We start from the raw sequence: 26,092 nt of genomic DNA, 5'->3' as shown, positions 1-26,092 counted from the left end.
ACAACATTCAGATGAGAAATCTATTATATAATACACCAACAAAGTAAACATTTCATGGTAAGATCTAAAGGGTAGAAGTTAATTGTTGGCGTATCTTCACACAGTTCAGCCACCTTGTGTGTGAGAGAAGATTTCTTGTCTGCAAGGAGAAGCAGTTTGGCCGGGGTAATGTAATAACAAGGGAGTAATAAGACTGTGTCATTATAAAGAAAAAATATAGCAATATGTGGTGGACAGATTCAACCTCACCTGAACCACAAGGGCAGATCCTACCGGCCAAGGGAATTTTCAGAATTTTCCCATTAAAAACTGCCAATGGTAAGACATCATATCTTGCTCTGAGGAACCCTCTCTGATGGTTGGATAGAGAGAGTGACAATAAATAACTGCCTGGTTCCTGGTTGAGATCGCCAAGGGATCTTCACCATCTCAGATCACCATCTCTTGTGGTCTGCAGGATGACACCTAGGTCCTTTAGGATCTTCTGGACTTGATTATATCCTAATAATGACATAAATTCTAAAGAGAAGCCAAGTGTGGAGAGTTTTGCCAGCAGTGCTTGTGTCCAGGAAGACGGAAAGGTGTTAGCCAGTACAAGGGGACTCAGCCTCAGGTGGTGGTGGTGGGGATTATCTTGAGCCAGTAGTTGAAAATTAGAATCCATGCTTTGGATTCCACCCTCTGAAAGCCCGTTTCTAGCCTTCGTGCAGCATTAGAAATACATCTGAGGGCCCTGAATGCAGTTCTTATTAACTTAGATTGAACAATCTCCAGTGATATTTATTTATTTATTCAATTTATATGCAGTTGGAAATAGGGGGCCAGTTGTGCATGGTACAGAAGTTGGGCCACTGCTTTGGCAATGAACAGCTTTAGTGCTGTGGGAATAACCTCTCCTCCTTTGAAGTGGAAAAATCTCAAAATTGCTGATGTGCTCCTTTGAGCCTGTTGGGCAGCATAATCCACACGGACATGATCCACATGATCCTGTGGCAAAAAAACCACATCCAAGTATTTAAAAGTGTTAACCTGTTTAATCTGATGACCCTCTATAGACCAATTAAATTTTTTAGCCTTCTTGGCAAAGACCATCACCTTAGATTTCTGAAAATTAATAACAGGTGGTTATCCTTATAGTAATTGGCCAGGAGCTTAAGAGCCCTCCTAAGACCTACTGTGGTTTGAGAGAGAATCTCCCAAGGAATCACTGGGCATTCAAAAGTAAGCAAAAGTCTTTTCATATATGGGGGCATTGGCATCCAGTGAATCCCGGTTAGATCCAGCTGGGTTTGATCACATTTCAGGATTTGGGACAGGGAAAGTAAGACATTCCTCCTGGATCCCCATTTATTAATGTTTATGTTTTTCATTTCAATATGAAGGACTATCTGTCTAGTCTGAAGAATTTGTGTGACATTCATCCCCTCTCCATGGCTTCTCGGAGCCTTAAAATCATTTAGGTTTTCAGGTTTAAGTGAGTGCTCAGAGGGAACAGCTTCCAAATCAGACTGACAGTTAAGACCCGGGACTTGCTGGACCCCTGAGGTTGGTAGCCTCTGCATAAGCTTAGAAAAATCATCTCTGAGATAATCTATCTTCTTCCCCACATTCTCAATTTTTCCAAAAATCGAAATTATGGTTTCTGCCATGAGAAGTGTATTCTTATATACATATTTAGCCAGGAATTCAGAGTTAAACAGAGAACTTGGCTCCTCTGCTGCTGTTTGTTTGCTCCCAGCAATCTCCTTATAACACTGCCCACCTCCAGTTGAATCAACAGGCTCCATGGAGGTGGATTCTGTATCTAATAAAGCATCATGATTCTTTACTGCCAAAGAATCAGGAGTACCCACAGAGGTTTAAGAGATCGTCAATTCTCCGTTGCTTTGGTTCTTTGTTTGTAAAACACTCCTTCTCACACTGGGGGGTAATTTTCCATCTTCTCTTTTGTCCCAATATCATACAGTTAGTTGGCAATCGTCCTGCCTCTGTTCACTTAGCAATTTGGATCATAGTTGATTCATAGAAAGTTCATACTCAAGCCCACCTTGGTGCAGTCTCCAGTCCTCGGTGCATCTCCAGCTTAGAACCCTTGTTAAAATCTCCCATTAAAACTATGAAAATATTCTTTAAATCCCAGGAGCTCTTCAAGAGAGCTGTTCACCTGACACCATCTTGGCCACACATCCACCCTCTGGTATTGCATCAGGGAGCTGGGACATCTAGGAAATCAAAATGGCCTCACATATTGTCCGGTTAGCCAATCTGGGCTACCCGGGGCTGCAGCTGCTGAGTTGGAAGACCTCCTGGTCCCTCAGATGACATGGGCTGCTTTGTTTGGACAGAGTTTTCCTAAGTAGCCCTTATCATGTGAACAACCCTAGTGTTTGTTTGCCAGTGTTAAAATACTTGGCTACTGGTTGCTCTAATTTTTTTTTTTGTTTTGTTTTGTTATAATCACAGACTTGTGATTACAAAAGCATGTACATAGGTCATTTGTTTTCTTACCCACATACTGAATATTGCATCCTGGATGTTTGCACTCAAATCAGGTAAATCACATTACAGGAACTACAATTGATATTCCATTTGATTTCTTATGTTCTTCCAGTTCTAGTACTCTTGAAAGTAGATGTGTCACAGAGATAGATACAGGTGACATCGTTCTGAATCTCAACTGTGTGATCTGGTGGCTTCATTACAGTTCTCACTAGCAATCTACGCCAATTTGGTGGCTGACAAAATGCTACAATGGGGTGGTCTGCTGATTGCTTTAGGAAGAACTTCAGAGTTGGCTAAAATGGGATAGCTTTCTCTTATTGCTTGGTGATCATGAGGAGGTGCAGGATGGAAATTGACCACAAATGAGATGTACTGAACTTCATTGGCAATTATGTTACCACTGTGGCAAAGAGTCTCTCCGGTTACAATGGATGCTTGGTGGATATTCAAGTCAATGATATGTGCAGGATAGCTTCTTTGCAGAAGACGTTTTTAAAGATCTTTTTGTAAATGTATAAATATAAATTATATTTATATATAATAAATGTATATAAATGTAAAAATAAATGTAAATTCATATAAATGTATAATAAATATAAATGTAAAAAATTAAATATAAATAGATATAAATGTAAAATAAATAAATAAATAAATAAATAATTTTTTAAAAAAATTACCTTGGTTGTTACAGATATGTCTGATTCTAAAAGCCAAGCTGTAGATTGTTTCTTTTGATGTTTGGAATGACAATATTTTCAATTAAGGTAGTTATGGACATCCACAGGTTTGTTAAGATCAGCTATTATACTGTCATTGTCAATAGTGAGGAGGACATCAAGGAATGGGATGCTTGGATTTTCAATGCTGCTGTTAAGTGTGAATTTGATTGTTGTCAATTTTAAGTTTAAAAAAATCATTAGAAGGTTTAAGTCAATATATAGAAAGAATTCTTTCGATGCAGGTGTGGTTACCTGAAACAATGGGGTGCCCTGGGTTGTAGGCTGTGTATATTTTTGGTAATATGTAGAATCTTCTCAGATAAGGTCTAGGATTGATCAGGAGGTCTGCTGTTTCAGTTGTGAGAAGTTTTCTCTTAGTAAATTCCTGTATGATTTCGCTGATAGGTTTACTGAGTTCCTTCAAAAGACTGAATTTCTGTTGGCATTTGGCATCCAAGTTTTTGGTGTCTGGAACTGAAGTAGAGGGTCTTTATTGTAGTAATCTCTGTCATTACTCTTTTAATCTGCACATTCTTTCAAATGCTTTAATTTCACTTTTCATTTGTGCTTTGCTGTGCTCTCGGTGTTTTATTTCATATTGTGAAATGTTTTCTGCAGTAAGATCTATTACTGTTTTGGAGTCATCCATAACAGTGGTATCATCTATCTATCTATCTATCTATCTATCTATCTATCTATCTATCTATCTATCTAAAATTGAACGTCTGTTTGCTTGTCTGTCTGTTCTCTATACATTCCCACCACACCCTTTGAGCTATTGGGATGAAACTTGGCACAGTGACTTCCTAGGACCCTATGAGTAACATACGGTACCCAGGAACCATGACACCCAGCTCACACAGTCAGACAGACAGATATACAATGGGTATATCCAGAAAATAGATATGGATGCAATAACAAAGAGGATCTTACACCATAAACTCAAGCAATGCTAGGAACTTAAAACCTAGTATGGCATAGTTTTTAATATAGATGAAGTTCTTTAAAATCTTCTGAAACTTCTCTTTTTATAACACGTATGTATTTTTGAATATTGAATTTTGTAGTATAATGTTAAATGGTAGAAATGATACCTTAGAATGTCTCTTGTTTCTTTTGGTGGCATAGGTTCTACTGAAGGTTTTTTGTTTTATTGTATTTTATCTAGGAGGTTAGGGGTGTGCACAAAACTGGCTTGCTCTGTTAGTTTCAAGTCCAGATGGGACTAGAACTGGACTAGTATAGTATAGTATAGTATAGTATAGTATAGTATAGTATAGTATAGTATAGTATAGTAGGAGGGTGAACTGATTTTATCTAGACAAAAAATTTATGTATGATATTTTTACTGTACTGTTTTTATTGCAGTTTCTTTTGATGTTTCTGAAGTGTCGTGTAGTGTTGTGTGTGTGTTTATGTTGTATTGAGTGGCCATTGGCCGTAATAATAAAGTACTACTGACTGGGCATGTTCAGTTTTGTGCACAAACACCCCGGTTCAGCTCATGTTCGAGCCAGTCCGGGGTTCAAAAAGTTTATTTTATTTTTTTTAATAACACGGCCAGGGCAATTTTACTGCCTCTGGGGGCTGCTGCTGCAGTGGGGTCTCCGAAGCTCTCCCCCCCCCCGGCATCCCCCCCATTGTTTTCCGGGCAGTTTGGCCCATTTTCGGGCCTTTACAGCCTTCTTCCAGCTCGTGGTGGCCATTTTGAAGGCTGCAGTGCATCATATAGGCTATTTGCATGCCCGGGCAACATAAATAGTCCATGTGCATGTGTGACAAACTTCAAAATGGCTGCTGCGAGCTGGGAGAGGGCTGGAAAGGCATGGAAATGGGCTGAACTGGACCAGAAAAGACTGAGGGAGGCTGGTGGAGGGAGGGGGAAGCTTCAGAGACCCCTCTGTGGCACCCCCCCCCCGAGATGGCAAAATTACCCTGGGCCTGGTGGTGGGTTATTTTTAATTGTTTAAAAAACTTTTCAAACTCTGGACTGGCTCCGAGCCAGCCCAGGGGGTTCGGCTCGAGGTCGAGCCAAACCCGGCCTTGTCTGGCTCAAGGGCAAACTTTCGAGCCAGCCTGGTTCAATCATGGCAAACTGGCTCGACCTTGAGCCAGTTCACACATCCCTAAAGGAGGTGTTAATAGTCATTATGACTGAGGCTGGCTTTTTGGAACAGTTCTTGTTTCAGTGTATCTCTTAATGCTCTTATTTTTACAGGATTCTGTTTATAATTGTAGAGATAAGAAACATGATAAATTGATGTTTATTTCTCTGTAAATCCAAAGATTTAGTTTAGTATTTATTTACAGTCTTTGACCAAACGATACAACACATTTACATTTACAAAAAAGAGAAAACAAAACATACTTTCAGAAAATTTGAAACATTAAATAAAAACCAGTTAATCACTTAAAATGGAGTACATGTGCATATTGTAGCTTCCCAGAAGCCTCAGAGACTCTATTCTTTTGAGGGCCGTAATCTTGAGGCCACATAACAAAACTTGGCTACTGCAGCAGAAGTTGATATATCCTTGTCATCCAATAAGTACGTTACCACCAGGTCATCGTCTTTTCCATTCAGATCTTTTAATAATGGATCAATTAATTGATGCCTTATGTCCTGATATATTGGGCATTTCAATAAAATGTGGGCCACAGTTTCGACCGCCTGATCGCAAGGACATTTCCTTTCTTCATAGGGTAATTTTGCGTATTTCCCGTACAGTAAAGCCGATGGGAAAACGTTGAACCTAGCCCTAGAGAAGGCCCATCTAAATTTACTTAAGGTGATTGTAAATAAATATGCTGCTGGAGTAAGATCCACCTTAGCATAGATTGATTTGTAGAAAAGCGGTAAACTGGCCTTCTCAGTTTGTAAATCTATGTCTATCAATCTCTGTCTCACCAGTCTACGGGCTGTGTTTTCGCCGGCCTCCAGCAGTAGGGCAGGAGATAGTCCACCTTGACTAAGTTTGTCTGTTATCTTCCTACTCCAGGATGATTGTGGCTCAACCGATAAGAATTTAGGAATTAGTCCCGTCGGGTAAAGATGGCGTTTAATCCAGTAAAATATCCAAAGATAATGAAGTGCATTCTGGTATAGATATTTGTTTGTAGTTTTAAATATTATATATAAAGATATTTGTTTGTAGTTTTGAGGGATTATATTTAAAATCTTATACACTTTTAGATGTCCTATATTATGTTGCCTGTTGTTGACCTTTCTTTGTAAAAAAAAAAAAAAAACAGCATACCTTGGGTAGTTTTGAGCATTTTGTACTAGATTGGAGATTTCTGGAGAGTAGAAAGCAGAGAGTAGCTTTAGTTTTTACAGATTTTTTAAAAGCAGCAAACTGAACTCCATATAAGTATTTTCTGGATACCAGAAGGATGCTGTTAATAAAAAAGAATAGTATAAATTTATTGTTGATTAAAAAGCAGAAATATAATGTGCAAGGCAACTATGGGGAGACATGATAGAGGTGTACAAAATTATGCATAGAGTAGAAAAAGTGGGCAGAGAAATTTTTCACCCTCTCTCACAACACTAGAACTATGGGACATCCCATGAACCTGAAGGTTGGGAATTTCAGGACCAACAGAAGGAAGTACTGTTTCACATAGCACGTTATTAACCTATGGAATTCTTTGCCACAGGATGTGGTGATGGCCATTAGCTTTGATGGCTTTAAAAGGGGCTTAGACAAAATCATGGAGAGCAGGTCTATCAATGGCTACTAATCTGGTGGCTATAGGCCACCTCCAGCCTCAGAGGCAATATGCCACTAAATATTTATTTTTATTTTATTTTAACATTTATATCCCGCTCTTCCTCCAAGGAGCCTCAAGTACTACATACTTGAGTTTCTCCTCACAACAACCCTGTGAAATAGATTAGGCTGAGAGAGAAGTGACTGGCCCAGAGTCACCCAGCTAGTATCATGGCTGAATGGGGATTTGAACTCGGGTCTCCCCAGTCCTAGTCCAGCACTCTAACCACTACACCACACAGGGGAGCAACAGCAGGAGAGAGGGCAAGCCCTCACCTCTTGCCTGTGGGCTTCTCGGAGGTATCTGGTGGGCTGCTGTGTGAAACAGGAAGCTGGTCTAGATAGGCCTTGGGCCTGATCCAGCAGGGCTGTTCTTATGTTTCGGCTTCCATCTTCAGTTGCTCTGATGGTATATGAAAGTTATGGTAGCTGAAGTAACATTTCTAGAATGTGCATGATGGAGTGTTCAGCAGACTAGGATTGGCTGCTGCGGACAGGTCATATGCTGTCTTGGAGCATGGGGCCTCCTGGGGCCAGTGTCCCAAGTAATGAATCCAAATGTTCTGTCTTCCTTCCAATGTCACTGCATCCGATGGCATCTCTATTGCTTCAGATAGAAAGTCAGATGGTGTGTGTTCACCAGTGTTAAAATTTTTGGCTGGTCTAATTTTTTTGTTCTGAGACTTGTGATTATGGAAGCATGTACGTTGATATGTATGTTGTGATTCCAAATGTTTCATCTATTTCTCTGACACATCTACTTCTAAGAGTACTAGGACTGGAAGAACATATGAAATCAAGCAAAATCAAACAAGTCAAATGCAGATCCTGTAATGAATAAATGAAATTGTATTACAGTCAATGACCAGCTGTTAATACACTAAATCACATTTAATTTAAAAAAAAATCAACATGGATTTAGTATGCAAAATCATTAAACCAATCATTTAAGCACCCAGAATTAATTACTTTTTGGTTAACTGTTTCCGGATACTACAGGCTGCAGCACAAAACTGCACAATGTTATAATATATGGTTGGGTTCTGATCTGAAAGGAGGAGGAAGAGAGATAAAATGCAGCAGACCAGCCTAGCAAATTCACTAAAAAGGATGAAATAAAACTGTAGCAAATGTCTCAATAAAAAGAACAATGCAAAAGAACATGACTCATTATTTTGACATCATTCGTTTTGCAAGGGCGTGTGCGTTCAGGAAGTGGGATGTTCTGATATCTGCCCTCAAGCAAAGTTGAGGGTAGAATATAAAAGTGCACCACTGAAAATGCCTTCCGGTGTTTCAGGATTACAAGGTTGGAAAGACACAAAGTTGATCCTACTAACACCCCCAAACTAAAATACCCAGGAATCAGATCATTTTGCAGCTCCATATCCAGGATACGCTGTCTGAGAGTCATTTTAGCATTGTTGTATCCCAATAATATCAAGGAATCAGAGGAGAATGCATAAGACGCTAGCTTTTCCACAAGGGCCCTCCACTAGGAAACATCAAATAGCGTTAAGAGGGCCAGAACCACTGGAAAAAAACATCAATTTGAGCCAGAAGTTAAAAAGGAGGAGCCAAGTTCTGGCCTCCATCTTCATTAATCCTGCCTCCAGACACAAAGCAACATTAGGCACACAACATGCAGAATGCACCTCAGAAATTTTGACTGAACTACTTCCAAAGGGCCAAAATTACAACAAATACATAGCTCAGTGCCATATAACAATTGGGCTAGGGCTTTTGTCCTAATTAAGCACCTTAATTGCTGGGTAGATATACTGGCCTCCACAAGAGCAAAAGAATCTGAGGATGGCAGTGACACTCCTCTGGCCCTCTCTATGATATGCTTGACTTGCACCTTCCAATTGCTAGTACCATGAAAAACAACTCCCAGATATTTGTAACACATTACCTGCTCAATCCTGATCCTGTTTATTTTCCATTTATGCAAAACAGGTCTCCTGGCATATTTACCTGAGAGTAAGTCCCTTGGATTCAATGGCACTTACTTCCAAGTAAATACATCTCAGATGCAGCTCTGGTCTCTCCCTATTAGCACTTCTTCTTCTTCTTCTTCTTCTTATTATTATTATTACATTTATATCCTGCTCTTCCTCCAAGGAGCCCAGAGTAATACATAGTTAAGTTTCTCTTTCATAACAACCCTGTGAAGTAGGTTAGGCTAAGAGCAAAGTGACTGGCCCAGAGTCACCCAGCTAGTTTCATGGCTGAATGGGGATTTGAACTCGGGTCTCCCTGGTCCTAGTCCAGCACTCTAACCACTATACCACGCTGGCTCTAACTTAAGCATCAAGGAGCTCTTTCTCCTCTCTCCATACTCTGAGGCTTCAGAGGCCATCCACCATGGCTAATGGAGAGAAAAGCCCTGGAGCGATTGTTCCTTCTCTCTCCCCCGGCTGCCTCCTCATTCACAACAGCAGTGGGCTGTAGAAGAAGGGGGGAAGGGAAGCACTCAGGGGCGTAACTATAATAGGGCAAGGGGAGACAGTTGTCTGGGGCCCCTCTGCCTTGGAGCCCCCCAAGATAGATAGATAGATGCCCAGAGGCAAGCCACATGACAGACTCCCCCAGCCATACACCCACCCAGGCTTCCTTCGGTTATGTTGATCCTCTGAAACTGATGTGAGTGTTAAGACCTGGAGCTACCAGAACAGCATGTCTTTCTCTAGTACCATTAAATGTCTTGCATCATCCACAATTTATATCCTGCTCTTCCTCCAAGGAGCCCAGAGCAGTGTACCTCATACTTAAGTTTATCCTCACAACAACCCTGTGAAGTAGGTTAGGCTGAGAGAGATATGACTGGCCCAGAGTCACCCAGCAAGTATCATGGCTGAATGGGGATTTGAACTCAGGTCTCCCTGGTCCTAGTCCAGCACTCTAACCAATTTTAATATGCTTTTTGTTACCACTAGTCAGCCTCATTTATTCAGCCTCATTTAAGTTTTCTTTACTTCATGAGCTGAGCTTCGGGGGGGGGGGGGGGGCATTTTAAAATCTTGTCTCTGGGCCCACTCCAACCTTGTTACGCCCCTGGAAGCATTGTGCTGAGGAGGAGAGATGAAGTGGCTGGCAGCTTTCCCACTGGAACTTCCCTGTTCAGCAGGCTGCAGTGTGGGGCTCTTTTAAGCACGGGGCCCTCAAGACACTCTCTTCAGTAGGGACTCCAGGTGACCCTTTCCATAGTCACCTGGAGATGGATACCAATTTCTGGGGAGACTTCAGGCCAATCCTGGAGTGTATGCTTAAGTCTCTTCACATCCATTATCATGCCAGCTGCGTCCCTTTCTCGAGAAGGCAGATCTGGCCATGGTTACCCAAGCCTTAGTCACATCATGGCTGGATTACTGTAATGCGCTCTATGTGGGGCTGCCCTTGAAGAATATCCGGAAACTGCAGCTAGTGCAAAATGTGGCAGCTAGGGTTTTGGGAGCACATCACACCCATTTTGAAAGAGCTGCACTGGCTACCAGTTTGTTTCCGGGTCCAATTCAAGGTGCTGGTTTTGACCTTTAAATCCCTTAACGGTTTGGGCCCAGGATACATGAGGGACCGCTTGCTCCCAAGGGTTGCTGCCCGCTTGACAAGGTCATCTGAGGGGGCTCTGCTCCGGGTGCCGACAATGAGGGAGGCTCGGTTGTTGTGCACGTGGGACAGGGGCTTCTCTGTTGCTGCCCCCAGACTCTGGAATGCTCTCCCAGTGGTTATTTGCTCCTCTGTCTCCATCACAGCTTTTAGAAAGCATGTTAAATCTTGGCTTTTTACCCAGGCTTTTATATGATTGTCTCTGCTGCTGCTCTTTGTTCTTTGTATTTTGTATTGTTTTTATACGTGTGTTGTAAATTTTTAAATCATATTTGTCTTATATTTTTAGCTTAATATTTTAACTGTGCCATTTTTATAATCTTGTGTTTTTTAAATTTTGCTGTAAACCACCTTGGGATTATTTTAATGAAAGGTAGTATATAAGTCTAACAACAAACAAACAAACAAACAAATAAATAAACAAATAAATAAGGTTGCGCCTGTATACAAAAATTGATTTCTGATTCTATGGATTTGTAAAGCTATATTAGTTCCGATTTTTGAATCTGAGAAGACTTTTAAACTGGTTAAGATTATTATCAACAAATGAATCCTCAAGTCCCCAAAGTAAGCACTCAACAACATGCACCATTACCATATATCTGCTTCAAGGGCGATGGCTTGTGAGTGGAGTTCACAGCTACACTGCTTTTGCTCATGGACTTGAGATTTTTGCCTGAGGAAACAGATTTCAGAGATGTATGGTTCAAGTGCTTCTTCCAAGTGACCTCAATGCAAAAAGCAGCCATCTCTTCTCGCCATTTGTCGTCTTCTTCCTTGCACTGCTGCTTAGCACTAACAAGCTGAAGGAACTGCTTTCTTAATAGGAAGCTGGGTGAAGGAAAAAATGAAGAAAAGAAGAAAGAGAAAGAGGTAATTCTTATTTTAGGTGACCTCTTTTTCAACTCTAGAATTTTTTATGAACCACTTAACATGGTGAATAATGGGGAACAAAACAGTTACCTTCCGTTGATACCCGTCATCAGTCCAAATCTCTTATCTGTGGTACATAAATATTTGCACTTATGGAAACACTCTCCCACTTACTTCAGCAGTTACACCACCATAATTCTCTGCCATACCTAATTTGCATGCCCTGTTTGTAGCAGGTGCAACTAACATAAAAAGATTTGAACTTTTGAACACGATTTCTTATGGGAACTGCATTTTTTAGCCTACTTTCCTTAAGAAAAGTAAGCTGATGGGGTCACCCAGCATTCTCTGTGTGTGTCTCTGTGTGTGAGACCCCCCACCCCAATCAACTCTGCAATGCCTGGACCAATATGAACCAAATTGGGTACAATTGTAGGGACACATAGGGACAACTCAAAGGTGTGATTTGTGATGATGTCATCTACCCTGATTCAAGATGGTGGACGCATAAATGTTTGAGGCGCAAGTGGGCTAACTTGTGAACCACCTAACTGATTTGAACCAAATTTGTTATAGCTGTAGGAACACATAGCTATGCCTCAATGGTGTGGTTTGTGATGATGTCATCCACCTCAATTCAAGATGTCAGACACATAAACATTTGAGGTGTGAGTGGGCTGTGGACCATCTAACTGATTTGAACCAAATTTGGTGCAGTTGTAGTGAATAACACATAGGGACACCTCAGTGGTATCATCCACCCTGATTCAAGATGGTGGACACAAGAATGTTTGAGGTGCAAGTGGACTAACTTGTGAACCACCTGATTTGAACCAAATTTGGAACAGCTGTAGGGACACATAGAGACCAATGTTCCCTTGAAGGCGTGTGCATATGCTCACACTCATAAGTTTCTTGATGACTGCTCAGTTAATTTTAGATCCTGCTCAAGGTGAATCAAGAAGGCCTCACTCTTCCACATGCGTGCACCTGCCTTGATACTGCTGCCCAGAACAAAACTCATTCTGTACACAGATTTTAAAAAATTAGAGGGAACACTGATAGGGACACCTCAATAGCATAGTTTGAAATGATGTCATCCGCCCCAATTCAAGATGGTGGACATGTGAACGTTGGAGGCACAAGAGGGCTAACTTGTGAACCGCCTAACCAATTTGAACCAAACTTGCTACAGCTATTGTGACACACAGGGACACTAAGGGTGTGCACGGAACCGCACAGCTGCGGTCCGGCACTGTGGAGGGGGTTCCTTAAAGGGCGGGGAGGGTTTACTTACCCTTCCCACCGCTTCATGTGCCCTTCACATCTCCCCGACGAGGCCGGGTAGACCAGGCCTCCGATCACCAGAGGCCCGGTCTACCCGGCCTTGTTGGGGAGACGTGAAGGGCGCATGCACATGAGCATGCGCAGAAGACTTGTTGCAGCCTTTTTCATTCAGGAAGAAGAAGGGGCGGCAGGGAGATATCCTGCCGCCCCAATTTCTACACAAAATACGGGCGCTGGAGGGGGCAAAGCGGCGGGAGGGGTAAGTAAACCCTCTCCGCCCTTAAAGGAACCCCCTCCACCCGGACCGGACCGGCCCGAACTGGTCCGGACAGTCCGGAGGCCTTTACAATGGCCTCCAGACCGGTCCGGACCCACCCCTAAGTGACACTTCAATGGCGTAGACATGTTAATGTTTAAGGCTGAAGTGGGCTAACTTGTGAAGATGGTAATTATTAGGGATGTGCATGAATCTCAGTCAGTGCATAGGTTTGAATATGAACTGGTTTGGTGGTTTGAAGGTAGCGCCGGGGGCGGGGGAGGCAGCAAGCAGTGCCTTTAAGAGTGAGTAGAGCAGGTCCTTGCATGCATGCCTCTCCATGAAGCTTCCTGCTGCTGTGGCGCTCCCCCAACGGCCAGCACATGGTGGCAGCACCATGCTGACCACACATATGGCTTCTGCACATGTATGGAGGCCATGTGTATGTTGGCACCATGGCCACACATGGAAGAAGATGAGTGTGGTATTAAAGTTGAAGAAAGAAACATCAATGACCTGCGCTATGCTGATGACACCACTCTGATAGCTGAGAATGTGGATGATCTGCAAGCTCTAGTAATGAAAGCCAAGGAGCACAGCGGAAAAATGGGACTACGACTAAATGTAAGGAAGACTAAACTAATGACAACGAGTACAGCAACCAGCCTCAGAACTGATACTGAAGACACTGAAGTGGTGGATAGCTTCTGCCTTTTAGGATCAACCATCAACAGTAAAGGATCCAGCAGTCAAGAAATATGCCGCAGACAAGCACTTGGTAGGGTTGCAATGAAGGCCTTGGAAAGGATATTTAGATGCTGTGACATGTCTATACCTACATAGATCAGAATCGCTCGGACAATGGTTTCCTCCGTGACACTCTTTGGATGTGAAAACTGGACTTTGAAGAAGCAAGATAGAAAAAGTATTGACGTTTTTGAACTTTGGTGCTGGAGAAGACTTTTGAGGAAAACAAACCAGGAAAACAAACCAATGGATCCTAGAACAAATCAATCCAGAATTCTCACTTGAGAAACAAATGACCAGGCTCAAACTATCATACTTCAGGCACACAATGCGAAGACCCAGCTCCCTTGAGAAGTCCATAATATTGGGGAAAGTTGAAGGAAAGAGAAGAAGAGGATGACCAGGAACAAGGTGGATGGATTTGATTACGACAGCAATGAATGCACCACTGACAGACTTACTTATTTCATCATGGAGAATCTATCTATGTGGTCGCTAAGAGTTGACACCGACTTGATGGCACTCACTCACTCACTCACTCACTCAATCCAATCAATTTGCCTGTATGTTTGGAAGCTCAGGTCACGGTTTGGCATAATGTCTGAATTTAGCCATTGAAAAAAGGCACTGCTAGGGCTCCCTGAATAGTAAAAGGCCATAAATAGTTGGCATCTCAGGTATTGAGTCAAGATTCTTTATATACTTAATGGAGCATCTAGCCTTTTCTCCTGTAGTGAGACGTCTTAAGTGCACTGTCTCTTGATTGTTGCCATAAATGAATTGCAGGTTCTACATAAGTTTCAGGTGTAAAAATAGTAACCAGATATTTCAGAGTGTATAGAAGAGGCCCAATAGGGGTTTGATTGCAACCCTGAATATCTAGGGTCAGGCCACTTAGGCCTTGGAGTAATAACAGTTAAATTTCTAGCACACCCTTCCTACAAAGAAGGCTCCTCCCTCCCCTCTTTTATTCCCACAACAATCCTGTGAGGTAGGTTTGGCTGAGAAGTGGTGACTGGCCCAAGGTGTGACTGCATGAGGATCTGAACCCAGGTCTCCCCTCCTAGTCTGACCCTCTCACCACTACATCACTCTCATTCTTGATACAGAAAGGATGTGCAAAATGACCCAAAGATAATACTTCTATTCTGGAGGCAGTTAGGACAAGAACTAAGATATGAGAGACCAAAAAGCCATCCTCATACTGACAAAAATAAATAAATATTCCTGATAGATCTACGGAATGCTAGAGCCAGCAGGAATATCCAGATGACCAAATGTAAGGTTACCTCACTTCCAGATCTGACAGCTTGTGATATTTACTGTTGGATGTTACAGAGTTTGAGAGAAAGGGGATAAGCCTTTCATAATGCATCCAACCAGTTAGCTGTTGAATATTTTGCATAAAATGCTGCATCTCTAACACCTGCAAGCACTAAAATTGCATCAGTATCCCTACTCTCAATCAGAAAAAAATCCTCAAAGAACCAAAATAGTTCTCTTTATGGTTTCACCTCCGCAAAATGTTGCAATGAATATCAAAGTAGTATTCAACTTTTTCAGACCTGAGATCCCACTTGTACCTTTGGTAGAATACAAGAGGGGTTTACCATTGCCATCTCCCGCACAGTATGAGATGATGCCTTTCAGCATCTTTCTATATCGCTACTATATATTGGAAGATAATTTATCTCTTTTACTTTGTTATGGGTAGGCAGACTAGCAAGTTCTTTTTGTGTAGGCTATTAACTTTTGCATATTTTTTTCTTTTTTGGCAAGGTTTTGTCCATCCCTGTGCTGTAAATTGTTTTTGTTTTCCTCCTGTTTTTCTTCCTCTCTTCACCTTCTCCCTCCAAAAATTTAAATAAAGAAGAAGAAAAAGGTGGTGCAAGTATTACAGTTGTTATTCTCACTCTCTTAGGTTGCGGGTCACAGTCTACCAACTGAAATACAATAAACTTGAGAAATTTGTAGGAATGTATCTGTTGGACCACAAAAACAAAACACAACATTCAACCATGTAAATATGGACATTCCTAACATCTTAAAATAATTTGATCCAAAACATCTTCATCAAAGTTTGTTGGTTTCCTGTGAAGTCTGTTCCATTGTTTTACTGTTCTTACATAGGAACATAGGAAGCTGCCTTATACTGAGTCAGGCCATTGTTTCATCTAGCTCAGTATTATCTAAACAGACTGGCAGCATCTTCTCCAAGGTTACTGACAGGAGTCTCTCTCAGCCCTATCTTGGGGATGCCAGAGAGGGAACTGGAACCTGCAGATGCTCTTCCCAGAGCGGCCCCATCCCTTAAGGGGATTATCTTACAGTGCTCACATGTAGTCTCCCATTCACATACAAACCAGGGTAGATCCTGCTTAGCAAATGGGACAATTAATGCTTGCTAACACAAGACCAGCTCTTATGGTTGATTTGATTAAAATATTAGATATGAATATTTGATTAAACATTGATTAAAATATTTTCTGTGCAACAGGAGATCAGTTCTAACCTATTTAAGGTAGTATTTGCACCTGCTGGTTTCTCCTCCAATATGTCTTGAGAGCAGCTGATACAGTCCATACTTCACCTGATTAGGGCTCCATGTCTTGGTTTTGTTGCAGGATGTCACTAAAGAGGCACTAATTTTAACTTCAATGTCTGGGCAATACAAGCTGAAGACCTCCCCACCAGCAAATCAATCTAGGAAAATCCATCACCCCAGAGATGGCAGGGTGGTGGAAGGACAAAAAGGATAGAGTCCCAAAGCCAATTCTCAAATCAAGTGGCAAGTGATAAGAGGCACAAAGAACCCTGTACTTCTCTTGACTGGCACATGAGGCGGCAGCTGGGGAAGTGACAGGCAGTAAAGTTAATTTCTGGTCCAGCAATTTGCATAGATGAATGTGGGTAAAACAATAGCTTGCTAAAGCCCACTTCAGTAGGAAACATGCCTGAACCATGAATATGCTGGCAGAGAGGCCTTGGCTGATACTGCTCCCAGCTGGTACTGAAAAATGGAACTCTCTCTAGAATGTGAGCAGTCCAGGAGGCTGACTACCTAACTTTCCATTCACACTGAGGGTGAGTACTTCACAACTTCTGCTCAGGGCTATAGAGATACCTGCTTTGTATGTTACCAGTTAGAGCTGGAAGAGAAACAGTGAATCTTCCTGGAGGAGGAGTCACTGCTTTTAAAGTGGCACTTAGCACTTTAAACGCAGGTGGTGTCGCTTGGAAACAGTTGCTCTGCTGTTGCTTGGAGATTAGTTGCTCAAAGTGAGAACTAATATATGGAGTTCCACAAGACTCCATACTGTCTCCAATGCTCTTTAACATCTACAATGAAACGGCTGGCAGAGATCATCAGGAAGTTTGTTGTCATCAATATGCTGATAACACCCATATTGACCTCATCAGGAAAGGGCACAACTTCCCTAAATGCCTGCCCGGAGACGGTAATGGGTTGGATGAGGTACAACAAACTGAAGTTGAATGCAAATAAGAAGGAGGTATTGATTGTAGGGGTCAGAATCCAAGAGATGGTTTAGGTCTGCCTGGTCTAATTAGGGTTACACTCCCCCCATCAATCTGTTGGTTGCTCTGCACAGGTGCAAACCCATGTGTGGTGCACAGAGACCATGAAGGGCGGGTTTCTCACCTGTAACTGTAGTTCTAGGAGTAATCTTTTGTGTATTCATATCACAGATTGCATCTTTGAGCTACCAGATGGTGGGAGCTGTTTTCCTACTCTTTTTTCTTAATAAAGTAAAGCTCTAGAAGGATCCGGATGGTGGCTCTGTGCAGGCTCAAACCAGTCACCTTTGTGTCCATAACAGGCCCAGGGTCAGGGAGGAGAGGAATAAAAACGCAAAACACAATAGAAAGAAATATGAGGGGACAGAGAAATCAGAATAAATTGAAATAAATAAATGAAGGGAATACTCGCAGGTAAATTTTAAAGTTGTCACAGACAGGAAATAAAGCAGGAGAAGGAGGCCGAAGGTGTAGCAACTGCGGCAGTTAACAATGGAAGATTGAGGGAGTGTGGTGAGCTACCAAATAGGGGGAGCCATTTTATTGCTCTTTTTTCCTAATAAGGTAAAGCTCTAGAAGGATCTGGACAGTGGCTCTGCACAGGTGCAAACCGATATATGATGGACAGAGACCACAAAGAAGAACAAGTATGTAGTTTGGGAGTGCTCCTGGATCCAAAACTCACTCTGGTTACTCAGGCTGTGGCCAGGAGTGCTTTTTATCAGCTTTGATTATGTCAGCTATGCCCATTTCTGGAGGTAAATGAACCTAAAACAGTGGTACATATGCTAGTAACCTCCAGGCTTGACTACTGTAATGCACTCTATGTGGGGCTGCTTTTTTATGCAGTCTGGAAGCTACAATTGGTACAGTATGTGGCAGCAAGACTGGTCTCTGGGACAACCCAAAGGGACTATATAATACAGATTTTAAAAGAACTCCACTGGCTGCCAATATGTTCCTGAGCAAAATACGAAGTACGTGTTATTATCTATAAGGTCCTTAATGGCTTGGGTCCAGGGTAATTAAGAGAGCACCTTCTTTGTCATTAACTCTGCTGCCTATTAAGGTCATCTGGGGAGGTCCGGTTATGGTTGCCACTGGCTTGTTTGGTGGTGACTTGGGACCAGGCCTTCTCTGTGGCTGCCTCAGGGCTTTGGAATATACTCCTTGCAAAATAAGAGCATCTCCAACTTTGATTGCTTTTAAAAAGACCCTCGATACACCTGTTTTCTCAGGCTTTAAATTAAAATTAATTTTAAACTGTTTTTATCCTATGAAATTGTTAACTTTTTATTCTGTGAAAATTGTTTTAATTATTTTTACTCTGTTCTATATTTGTTGTGTTTTAAATTGTGTACACTGCATAGAGATACACAGACCAGGCGGTATATAAATATGATTTTTAAAAGTATTTAAAAGGAGGCAATACAGCAGTGGCTCCTCACTGAGCTCACACGGTGCTAGCTGGTTGCCAAAAAGAAAAATCAATAATATGGATTATTATGATTTCCCCCTTTCAAAATGGCATTCAGAATTGTAATATTTTCTTTCATGTGGGTCTTCATTGTGTGAGCTTGTCTCTTGCCCCTAAAGTAGAAAGCTGGAGAATCCAGAGGAGTCAGCAAGCTTTCTTTATTCATGTACAATCAGGCATTGCAAAGCTTAACTCATGATCTGTATATGCAGATCATAAGTATATGCAGACCAGAGTAATGGGGAGTCTTGCTGCACAGACAGGGAAGTGTGTGTGTGTGTGTGTGTGTGTGTGTGTACACACACACACACATACACACACACACACACACACACACACACACACACACAGACAAATTTGTTTGTAGCCTTACAGCTCATTGAAAAAGTGTTTTATGCCTCCTGAAAAGCGATTAAATGAAAAGCAATTGTCCAATGTATACCTGCATGCCTTTGATACATCACTGAGTAAAGCAAAGCAAGTGTGAAAAGAGATAAAGTATTGCTTATTCTACAAAGATATTCTAAAGTGGCCTGGACTCATTTGTTGGTACTCCTAGAAAAGATCATAAATAATAGGATTTAGAGTGATTTTTCAAATTAGCTATTTTCTTTAATTAGTATCACACATGTCTCCAATCCTGCAATCAGTCATTCAGCCTATTTAAATGGAGAAAAGTAGTCACTCTGCTGTTTGCTATCATCGTGTATCCCACAATGAACATGGACCAGAGAAAGCAAAGGAGAGAGTTGTCTGAGGAGATCAGAAAGAAAATTATAGACTAGCATGTTAAAGGCAAAGGCTATAAGACCATTTCCAAGCAGTTTGATGTTCCTGTGACAACAGTTGCAAATATGATTAAGAAGTTCAAGGTCCATGGGACTGTAGCCAACCTCCCTGGATGTGGCTGCGCGAGGAAAATCGACCCAAGAATGGGCAGAAGGATAGTGAGAATGGTAGACAAACGGTAGACAAAAAGCCAAGGACAACTTCCAAAGAGATACAAGCTGAACTCCAAGGTCAAGGTCCATCAATGTCTGATCGCACCATCGGTCGCTTTTTTAGAGCGACAGTGGGCTCAATGGAAGAAGACCCAGGAGGACTCCACTGTTGAAAGAAAAGCCAGACTGGAATTTGCTAAAATGCATAGTGACAAGCCACAATGCTTCTGGGAGAATGTCCTTTGGAAAGATGAGACAAAACTGGAGCTTTTTGTCAAGTCACATCTGCTCTATGTCCACAGATGAAAAAATGAAGCTTTCAAAGAAAAGAAAACCATACCTACTGTGAAACATGGAGGCTCAGTTATGTTTTGGGGCTGCTTTGCTGCATCTGGCACAGGGTGCCTTGAGTCTGTGCAGGGAACAATGAAATCTCAAGACTAGCAAGTGTTGGGCACCCCAACATTAGATCCAGAGGTACCGGCCCAGAAGTATATGGAATTCAGGCCTGTGTCTGATTTCATTTTATATTAAGAGTTCAATTAAATGCCTGAACTTGAGGTGAACATGATGCCCAGATCTCATGACTGCTGTTAAATGATTTGTAAAGGCAGGGGTAATCTAGCATTGGTTATCAGTGTTTGTGGAACTCACAAGAGACACAATGGGTCAGGCTTAATTACCAGTCTCACACTGCTGAAATTAACCTGCTGTCCAATAATCCCCTTACCTCACTGACAGGATGCTTCTGCCTTAACTTGCCTCACACGTGTACCCCTTTTGATGTTACTTTAAATATTCTTTTGTTATAATTACACACTAGATAGAGGTACACAAGAAGTAATTTAATTGCTGTCTCACATAAATAGAACTAACTCTTTCACTAACTCCTGACTTTTAACATTCTTGGGACAACGCAGGAGAAGATGTAGATTTGTTTTGGGGAATGACAATAGAACAATACTCTGCTAACAGGAGAGACCCTGTTTACCCTGGACTGACCAAATATCCTGAGCTAATTTTGATAATTAAAAGAGGATAGACGCCTTTTGTGATCCAGAAGACTCAAATGAACATCAAAGGATGGAACCACTATAAGAAGGAGTCTCTGGACATGGCAGAGGGAAGTCTTGTGCCTACAGGCAGTCTTTTGCCTACAAGCAATCTTGTGCCTACAAGCAAGATCTGCTCATGAGCAATCCAAGGGTTTGCTGCCCAAGCCGCAGGGCGAGAGGCAGGAACTCTTTCCATGGGAGAAGGGACTGTTTGTGACTTCTGCTGCGAAGTGAGAAGTCAAGACTTCCCCAGCCATGGTGCTCTGACTCTCAGCCATGCTCTGAGCAAACTGCATGCTTGATCTAAAAGCTCCTGTCCCCAGCCAAAAGCCTCTCTCCTTCAGCTGAAAGATCCTCCATTCTCAAGCCTCTGATCCTGGTAATATGCTGCCTTCACAAGCCTTGGATCCCTCTTCCCTCCTTCCTACTAATCACTGCTACCCCCTTCCTAAGCCGCCCCCCCTCCTTCCTCCTCCTCCTTTCTCTGCTCCTATCTAGATGTTTTATTTAGGATTTTTTAGATTGTTAGATAGCTGTAATTACTGATTGTACACACATATGTTAGTTAGGCACATTACACTATACTTTGAATCGGAAACATGTTTTTAATGTGGATTATTTTATCCTGATGAGCAACTTTTTATAATAAAGCCCACTGAACTTTCTGAGTGTGTCTCTTTCTATCTCTGTTTGCGCGCCCAGATCCTACATGGCCACCATCTCCAAGAACCAATTCAGTTTGTGTATGATGTGAATTTGCCTCTTTCCCTCCGAGCATGTACAGAGTGCGAAACCAGGTATAGTTCACAACATATAATTTGAGGTATAGTTCACAACACAAGACATTCTGGAGTGAAACGTACTGCCCAATGTCAGAAAGCTCTGTCTCAGTCTCAGGTCATGGATCTTCCAACAGGAGAATGACCCAAAACACACAGCTAAAAGCACCCAAGAATGGCTGAGGACAAAACGTTGGACTATTCTGAAGTGTCCTTCTATGAGCCCTGATTTGAATCCTATCAAACATCTATGGAAAGAACTGAAACATGCAGTATAGAGAAGGCACTCTTCAAACCTGACACAGCTGGAGCAGTTTGCTCAGGAAGAGTGGGCCACCTGCTGAAAATACCTGCTGACAGGTGTAGAAGTCTCATTGAGAGCTACAGGAATAGCTTGTTTGCAGCAATTGCCTCTAAAGGTTGTGCCACAAAATATTAGGTTAAGGGTCCCATCATTTTTGTCCATGCCATTTTCATTTATGTTATAATTTGAAATATTCTGTTGCATCAAAATCAGATTTTGTTAAATGTGGAATAAACAATGATGAGTGCCAATTACTTTTGTCAGTTTCACGTTATTTCAGGGACAATTGTGGGTTCTTCTTTTTTTGTGGAGAGGTACCAACACATTTGTGTGTGTGTGTGTGTGTGTATAGCCAGTATCTCCTCCTGGAATACTCTTTAACTCTAATAGATCTGTGATGGCCTGATATGTCTGAACAGCACTGCTTGGTGATAGATTACTTGTGAACAAATGCTACAGCTGTTCACTGGAGATGAATTCTGTGGGCTCTAGGGGTGTGCAAACAGGTTCGATGTCGAATGTGTTTGATGTCGAACTAGTTCTGCTTGAACATTGGGGGTAGAACCGAACCCCCCCCCCACCCATTTGGTCCAACCCCGGACTGAACACCCCCTGATGTTCAGGGGGTTCACGAGCTTGACATTGTAAAAAATTTCTTTTTTACCTTTACTCCCCTCGGGGGAGTTCCTGGAGGCGGCGGGATGTGTGTGTGTGTCTGCAGAGGTTCCCTTTCCCCCTGCTGGCCTTCCTCATGCCCCGCTTGGCCGCAGAGGCCACATGCGCAGGCGCATAGCCTCCAAATGGCTGCCGGGCTGCCAGGTGAAGGCCGAAAACTGGCCGAAAAGTGGCTGAACTGGTCGAGCGGGGAATGAGGAAGGCCGATGGGGGGAGAGGGAACCTCCACAGACCCCCCCGCCACCTCCAGGAACTCCCCCAAGTCAACGTTTAAAAAGATTTTTTTTTTTACAATGTCAAGCTCGTGAACCAGAAACTGAACTGGGGCGGGTCAAGGGGGCGGTGCCAGACTGAACTGTCCCAGTTGGGTTTGAGGCTGGTCTGGCCTTGAACCGAACCAGGCCAGCTGGTTCCATTTACATCCCTAGTGGGCTCCACTTCTGACAGCCAGGCCACTCCAAACTCACCTCTAGACCCATCAAGACTATTTCTTGAGCTGCCAGGCTCCACCATGAGAGTGGCTTCACAGGGTGGGCGAGTACTTACACGTTTTCCTGAGGCACAAGCTGTCACTACACAGCAGGATCTGCAGCCCTCTCTCTTGGCACAGCAAATGCAAGAGAGGGAGAGGGATTCAGAACTCCCTACCTACGAGTCATCCTGCTTTACAGTGGAGTTGTCATTTTAAAGAAAATGCACAATCCCTTCCCCTTTCTTGTCAAAGCAGATTACATGATGTCTTATTTGTAGGGATGTGCAGAACGTTCCAACGGTGAAACTTTCGGACTCAAAACAGGCTGTTTCGAGTGTTTCAAGCTTGAAACAGAACACCTTTTAAATAAAAGGCCTATTTTGAGCTTAGAACAGAACAACCCCATTTCAATCATTTTGACGTTCCAAGCACCATTTTGGATGTCTGTTTCCACCTTGTTGATTGGTTTTCTGGCACTGGCTTGCGATTAGCTTGTGATCTCTTTGCTTCTTGGTTGGCTTGTTATGATACAAATCAAGTGTTATCATGGGCAACTGTGTCCCCATAGGCTGGGGGAGGGTCGATAAAAAGAGGGAATTTCAAGATGTATTTAAAGGGACTGGGAGGCAGCGAGAGCCCTTATAGTGTTCCTCTCTTGAAGATGATATATCAGGAGAGGAGGAAGGTAGGTTTGATTTTGTGGTTTTCTTTTTTCAGCACTGAGTATAATATGCTGTGCTATTGCTGTTAGAACTATCTGGTTTTTCTGGATCTCAGACTGACAGAACTTACTTGAGGTGTGATTTGATTTGTTTGTGAGATAGTGTTGTGGTGAGAAATGGACAGTGGCAGCTCTCTGAGTGTTATTTCTTGGTGATTGCTGTAATGAGCTCCATGTCTGGCCTTGAGACTAACTTGTGCTTCTGTCATGGCTCAGACTTCTGACTCAGAAGAGTCAGAGCAGGAACAGGAGGCTTCGCCTGCTAGTGAGGGCTCAGAGGCACAGCAACAGGACTTGGCAGGGAGCCCAGACTCTGGAGCTGAGGATTCGCAACAGCTGCCAGACATGATTTCTGATGGGGAGGAGCCTGGGATTTTACCTGTCTTGAGGAGATGGCTCAATGGAAGTCATGCAGGCACAGGAGATCACTAGAGAGGAAGCCGAAGTGCTGACTCAGGGAAACCGGATTGGCTGCTGGTTCTCTTGAGCCACATATATTTGGTAGTCTCTCAATTGCTCAGGTGCTGTTTGCAACGTTCGCTGGCTGCAGACAGTGTGCCACTGAATTCCCAAACTTTGTCCGAGTTCCAGTTTGCCTTGTTTATGCTTCCTGCTTTGTTCTGTTAATTCCTTGCTTCTGTTGTCCTTCGCTATTTGTCATTCCTTTGCTCTGTGTTTTCTTTCACTTATTACTCAGTTATTGTTGGAGGGGGTTACCTAGTGCAGTTCAGGGGACTTAATTCATTTACTGTTTTTCTTTGTGAGCCTTTATTTTTCACTCGTGCAGTTCTAGTTCCACTGCCGCTCTCTGTTAACTCACTGGGGAGTGCTGAAGGGGGTTGTAAATCCTGTTGGGTTAGCCAAACAACAGATTTACGACACCTTCATTCATTGCTCTACAATCTGCAATGCAAGGTGTACTCAGTCAAAATGTGGCTGCTCTAGCTGAGCTTATGGCTATGCTACTTGCTGCTAAGGGTTCTGCTTTGGCAGCTGTTGCAGTGTTAGGAACCCTATGGGGGTTTCGGGAAAAGATTAAAAATTTGTTTAAAATCAAGAAAGCGAGGGATCCTTTTATCACATGTGGCAGTCCTGCAGAGAAGTAAAGAGGCCTCAGGATATGACTTATGATGAATTTAAAAAGATTCTCAAATGTATGTCACAAAAGACTTGAACCCTTTCTGTTGGGCATAGCCAATGAAGAAATCCCAAAAGAAAATAGAAATTTCTAAATTTACTGTATTAGTAAGAGATGGCCATTTAGGAAGTTTTCTAGAAGATTGGAAACCCTCTTTGTTGTACAGAAAAAACAATGTAAATTTGGATTTATCAATGGAGCTTGAAATGTAAAAATAACAGTTGGGGAATTTGAATAATGAAACTAAAGGATTATTATGGTAAAATATGAAGAAAATATTTATATGAGAGCAAATATAGATGTTACAGTATAACTATGTTGAAAGATGAACTGGAAGTCACACTGGTATATAGAAAACTAATAAAAATATAAATGCAAAAAAAATTGTTTAAAATTGCCCATTTCTTTTGTGAGTTGGGTGGTAGGTAGCACCCATCATGCCCTACCACCCAACCCACTTTGGGGTCCCTAGGAGCTACCTATGGGGAACAATGGGGTATTTTGAGTTCCCCCATTGTTCCCTATGGCCGAAATACTCAAAACATTTTATGTTTGTTCTGGTTGAACTGGTTGTTTTGATGAAAATCCGTTTTGTGCACATCCCTACTTGTTTGACATGAAAAGCGATTTTTCATAAGTGGTTGGGTCTTGCCCTCTTGGAAATGGCATCTTTTGAACCAAAAATTTGCTAAGGGCCATGACCAGGCAAAAAGAGCTATCAAACAGAGGATAGCAGACATAGAGCATCACACTTACCTAACCAAGGCCCCAAACTTCCTTATTTTGGAAAGACTCAGATACCTTGCCTCCCTCAGATACCTGGGCCATCTATCTTACCCAGTTGGAAGTCTCAAATCACAGGACAGCCTTCACTCTTGCTTGATGTCATACCCTCCCATCTGCTGTATTAGAAGGCACGTATAGGAAGACACCAATTGTGGAGAGAATATGTCCTTACGACTCTGGGTAGGTCAAAAAACGGTGCACGTGCTCCTCCACTGCCCCTTCTATAGAAAGAGTTGTTCCAATCTCACCTTGCCACTACTTCTTAAGTACCCTGGTCATCCAAGCCATTTTTACACCTTATTGCTGCTTTCAGATGCAGATCCTGCCATCATGTATAATACTGCCAAGTTCTGAACAGCAGCGTGCAGGATTCTCTGGACCCTGACAGCCATCCGGCCCTGTCTAGATGGACACCCAGTCCTTCTGTAGTGTAGCCACCCC

The 26,092-nt window shown here is 42.4% G+C and overlaps 1 protein-coding gene across 15 annotated transcripts in view; it reads right to left on the bottom strand.

The window, feature by feature from the left end:
- INVS (inversin) overlaps positions 1-26,092 on the bottom strand; it is a 210,454-nt gene that overhangs the window by 9,397 nt on the left and 174,965 nt on the right. For 11 of the 15 annotated variants that reach the window (XM_053262819.1, XM_053262820.1, XM_053262823.1 and 8 more), the window contains 2 exons: positions 11,199-11,434; positions 5,470-6,518 (listed from right to left, as the gene is read on the bottom strand). In XM_053262819.1, coding sequence (XP_053118794.1) covers positions 5,683-6,518; positions 11,199-11,434 — 1,072 coding nt within the window. In that variant the 3' untranslated portion in view covers positions 5,470-5,682. Of the gene's footprint in view, positions 1-401; positions 502-5,469; positions 6,519-7,744; positions 7,823-11,198; positions 11,435-26,092 lie in introns of those variants that run through there. The other 4 variants (XM_053262830.1, XM_053262833.1, XM_053262831.1 and 1 more) reach the window with 3 other exon arrangements.

The sequence above is a fragment of the Hemicordylus capensis genome, chromosome 6 (genome assembly GCF_027244095.1).
Source record: "Hemicordylus capensis ecotype Gifberg chromosome 6, rHemCap1.1.pri, whole genome shotgun sequence".
Classification (NCBI taxonomy): domain Eukaryota; kingdom Metazoa; phylum Chordata; class Lepidosauria; order Squamata; family Cordylidae; genus Hemicordylus; species Hemicordylus capensis.
The sequence above is the reverse complement of the archived record's forward strand: the minus strand, read 5'-3'. Positions and strand labels throughout refer to the sequence as shown.